At 42.2% G+C, this 5053-nt stretch overlaps 1 protein-coding gene across 1 annotated transcript in view; it reads right to left on the reverse strand.

The window, feature by feature from the left end:
• The window catches only part of SNAP91 (synaptosome associated protein 91kDa), a 119276-nt gene extending 114272 nt beyond the window's left edge, over positions 1 to 5004 (reverse strand). The window contains exons 1-2 of the mRNA XM_015570286.1: positions 4801 to 5004; positions 4233 to 4392 (exon numbers count right to left, since the gene is read on the reverse strand). Coding sequence (XP_015425772.1) covers positions 4233 to 4362 — 130 coding nt within the window. The 5' untranslated portion in view covers positions 4363 to 4392; positions 4801 to 5004. The remainder of the gene's footprint in view (positions 1 to 4232; positions 4393 to 4800) is intronic.
• Positions 5005 to 5053: the final 49 nt, after the last annotated feature.

Raw genomic sequence — 5053 nt, forward strand, 5'->3', positions numbered from 1 at the left:
AGGAATTTTGTGGTAATTTGCCAATATTTGCCTTGAATCAAAACACAGACCATATTTTACCTCGCCCTTTATCAGATATTCTTAAAAGAAATACAATCATATTTTTTTCTTATTATGGGAGGAAAAGAATTACTTAAAGAATGAAAAGATCTCAAACATACTATTCAGAACTTGACTTGTCTATTATGTGGGATAAACTCATTATTAAAAACCCTCAAGAGGTTTAGAATACAAAAAAAATAGGATTACTGATAACCAATTTGGCTTTTCATAAGGTTTTGTTGGACGTTACTAGTAATGTCTAAGTTTAAACATAGAAATTGCTCATAAGAGGTATTAATCAAAATGAATCTTATACCAGGGCTACAAAACTTTCCAAATCCTCCTTCCTCCTCCCCTCCCCTGCATCCCCAGCCCACTTGCAGGTGTTACTTTCATCCTTTTTTTTTTTTGGTGGTTGTTGTTGTTTCACCTTGACACAGCATTTGGGTAGGTACTGGGTACCCTATTGGATCTTGTTACTTTATTATTTGACTTGAGCTATCCTTTAGCCCATTAATTACAAAACAGAAAAGGAAAAGCAACTGAAATCTGAAATGTAATACACTCGTGACCAAGAAGGCAAATGCTTGCTGAGTCCTGGATGCTTTACGTACTATTAAATCTGTTCACAAAGTTACAAGGAAAAAGAAATGGGGATGTATAGATAGACCCAGAAAAACTAAGGCCAAATTAACATCGGTTAGGTGTTTAATTGTCATAGGCACAGGGCAACATTATTAGAGTAGGGTAGAGTATGGAATAAAAGTTTTACATAATCAAAAATTACCTTAAAATATATAATCCTTAACTAGTTTGTATACAGTTTTTCTATAGACACTTAAGTATCCATATCCTTTAATATGTAGATGCTGATTATAGCAAAGCTTTTTATGAATATATTTTTCCTCTAAGAAACATAGTTATTGAAAAAAAAATCAGAGAACTTATTTCTAGAGGGTTTTTTTTTTTTAAATATATTTTATTGATTTTTTACAGAGAGGAAGGGAGAGAGATAGAGAGTTAGAAACATCGATGAGAGAGAGACATCGATCAGCTGCCTCCTGCACATCTCCTACCGGAGATGTGCCCGCAACCATGGTACATGCCCTTGACCGGAATCGAACCTGGGACCTTTCAGTCCGCAGGCCGACGCTCTATCCACTGAGCCAAACCGGTTTCGGCTTCTAGAGGGTTTTTTAAAAAAAATATCCACCTTCTCTCCACCTACTTGTTTAAAATAAGTATTTTTTCAAATATATAAATCATGTAACATTAAGTATCGTTTTACAAATCACCATAGTTAACAATAATTTTCTTGGCCTATGAAACTACAGAGAAAAAAATTATCTTTTAAATCAGTACTTTAATTAACATTAAGTACACTTTTCGTAAAGATTTTGAGCCCATTTAATTAACCCGGTATCTAAAAAAATTATAGAGCCACATATTCTATTCTTATAATCTTCCAATCTAAACTTTAAACTAAAAAGTTATACACAAATCAAGAAATTATAAATTTTTTGTTTCAAATCCCCAACTCTACATTTTATGCTCTTTTCCTCCCAAGTAGTATTTATTATTTTCCAAACTAAAACACCAACTATTGAAGAATACTTCAGGGCCTACAGTGAAATTTAGTTATGTGTTTGTATGTTTTCATGAAAAGGTGTGACTCACTTTTCTAACTGGTATGTTACTGAAAACCTATGAATAAATTACTAAGGTAATTTACTGTTATTTAAAGAAACTTCACCAGGAATCCTGAGTGAAGATGCCATCTTACAATGCATATAAATATAACATTATGCATATTCAGATTCTCCGTATCATCTTTTCTTAAATTAGGACATATCAGTAATGATATCTATCTTCCCAAACTCCTCCCTAAGATTTGTTGTAAGTGAAGATAATGTATGCGTTAGTGCAAAGTAAAATGTAACAAAAACAAAAACAATACTTTTCAGTACTTGGCTTTTGCTCTTTTTTTTTATGTGACAGATTTAAATGTGGTGTTTTTTTTTTTTCATGCATTTCATAGGGATGGCAATGAGTACATGAGTTGTGAGGCCCCATTTCACAGAAAGCCTTGCAAACAGGACAGGTATTTTCAAGATTAGACCATTCAGGCTAATATGTTTCCTTCCCTCCACCCTCCAAGGAAGAATTTTACTAAATAAACCACAGATGGCAGTTAAGTACAGTAGTAAAAGCTGTGACAGTTAATTATCCTGCCTGAACCAGTTAAGTAGTGACAAATAAATAATGTAAAGCTCACTGCCTGGCATACAGTAACTGCTCAATAAATGTTTAGCTCGTGTGATTATTCACATTAATAATTCAATTCCAATTCCTGACTTCAGCTGCTTTCTTTAAATATGGAACCTTATCCCTAAGTGCCACGTCTTCAAAATCACCTCACCTACTAACATATGCTGCAAACACTGGAAAACCTTCCTCTTTAAAAAAATTTTAAGGAACTTTTTTGACATCTAAAAGATTAAGATGACTGATGACATATTTAGATATGGGCAAGTCAGTCTTTATCTGAAAATGTTTTAATGAAATGCTCAAACCTGCGAATGTTTTCTGAAGTGTATTGATATATTAACCTATTATTTTCATAGCATTTAGCAAATCCACAAACTGTAGCTTTTTATTATGAGGATCTGCTAGACTGACCCACACCTTTAAGACATGAGTCACCCTTCCAGTGTTGGGGAAACTGATGGAAAGATGGCTAAATGATTCAGCATGCTGCAGCAAAACGAGCTGGTCATGAATTTATAATTTCCACTTCTGTTAGGTGCCCCGGCCCTGGTGGCCTCTCTCATCCTGGACTGCATATGTAACACATGATACCACAATCAACGAGTGTTGTGAAGAATTCCCTCAGGAAAGGAATAATGCTGTTTTCCTCTCAGGCAAGCCTCTAGAAGCAAAATTATTCATTTTTATGAGACAACAGGTTCAGTAGGCTGCAACACCCTGACAGAGTCCGTTGTAAGCTTCATCAAGCTTCGTTTATACAGATAGGACTAGAGTCCATCCTGACACTGGTGTCATTTTCTCAGCCAGTTACACATGGAAGACACTGGGGAAGGCCTGCAGCCAAAGGAAACCAGAAAATGGGCAAAGGACATCAGATGTGAAACGGGTATGGCTGGATCTGTGTCTCTCATGCCAACACCGACCTTGGCCAACAAACATCCTAACAGGACAGATCTCAAGTAGGTCCAAAAGACTGAACGGTAGCTGCAGAATAGATTCTGATGCAGCCTTTTTAGGAGCCTCACTACCCAAAGCAGGTGAAAGCCTCTTTCTAAATGTCCCTATTTGCCCTTCGATAACAAAAGATTGCCTGTTAATCGAAGAAAACACTTGTTTCAGAAATATATAGATTCCAAACTAATTTTTTTCCATCAAACCACCAATAGGAAAAAAAAAAGTTATGAATTAAATGTTTTCCTCTAAAATCACACCGCCTCAAATGCTGGAAAAGCCCATCCATTTTGTGACCACAGCCTCGTGTCATTCTGCCCAGCAGTTTCTGAGAATGGGACAAAGCAGTGTGCCAGGAAGTGTAAAACGAAATCCCCATTATCTACGAAGTGCAAATTTCCTCCTTCGGCAGTTTGAATTTATTTCAGTTTGGTGTGGTTATATACAACTCACACTCATACACCCACACTCACACACAAAATCTCAGCAGCGACACTGAAAAAGATGGCATTATCTAAAAACTGTTCAAAATATATTTAAGAGACAACTAGGGTGACAAGTTTGACCTTCCATTAATCCATCTTATTTCTGCTGTTGTCATGACTGCGCAACCCCTGACTTCCTCTAACCCGGAGAAGGGGTACGGAGAAAGAAAGAAAGAAAAAGAGGGGAAACGTGCCTAAAACAGAGTGTGCAATTTCTTGGTATCTTATAGCATTGATGAATATGTATATTTTCTCCACTAAGACCTTGGAGGTAAAGAGGAGGGGGGGCGGGCGGATGGCTCAAAGACAAGGTTTGGGGGCTGACCCATGGAAGCAGACACCTCCAGGGTTGGAGATTTCCAGCTCTGGGCAGCCCCGCTGAGAGTTGTCAAGGCCGCAGCATTCTGGACAGCCAGCCCAGGCCGCGCCGCCGGCATCCAGGGCGCCTGCCCTGCGCATGTCCCGCTTATATAAAGAGATGCTTACAGTCCAGGTGCTTTTTCTTGGGGCCCATCACTTCATGAGTGGTGGCTTTGCAGACCGCCCTGGCCACAGCGGAGCCCGTCACGCTGTACTGAGCCGCGGCGATCCGATCCGTGAGCGTTTGGCCCGACATCTTCTCTGGCCGCGTCTACCGCCTCCTCTTCTGCGGGAAAGTAGAGGAGATGGTCTTGCTTTACACCACAGACCCTACCCTCGGAGCGCCCAGGCCTTGCCTCCTCCAGCCGCACGGCGGCTCTCTGCTCCGTCCCCGCCCTGGTACCACCTCTGGGAGCCAGAGACGCGCCCGCTCCTGCAACGCGGTCTAGAGGGTCTTGAGCAAAGGGTAGGTCTGTCGCGCAACCCCAGCGCGGGCTCCAGTCCCAGCATCCTGCCACCATCCCCTTCGGCGCCCCCAATCAGCACTTTGCCTGCAACCTGATCCCCAGGTGCCAGCCCGGCGTGCTTCGGGGTTATTCCCTGGGTGTTGCGCCCACCGGGTGCCCACCCCTCACCTCCCCGCCGCAGGGCTGCCACCTTGCCGCCCGCAGGCTTCGGAAAACGCATTGGATACCCAAGCCCTGGCCGCTTCCCTCCTCCCGCTGCTGCAGCAATGGGCTCGTCCTCCCGCGGCCGCCGTGGAGATTATCCTAATGTTGCGCCATGTTATGCCCTCGCCTCCCCTTCCTTCCTCCGCGTCCAAAGCCTGACCGAGGCCCTTCGCCCGGGAAGCCTCCCTTCCCCAAATCCCCGCTGCAGGGACCGCGCGGCTCCGCGGAGGCTCCCGAGTCTCCGGGCGCCTCGCCCTTCCTGTCAGCAGGGCAGAG

The sequence above is a fragment of the Myotis davidii genome, unplaced genomic scaffold (assembly GCF_000327345.1).
Source record: "Myotis davidii unplaced genomic scaffold, ASM32734v1 scaffold185, whole genome shotgun sequence".
NCBI classification, from domain to species: domain Eukaryota; kingdom Metazoa; phylum Chordata; class Mammalia; order Chiroptera; family Vespertilionidae; genus Myotis; species Myotis davidii.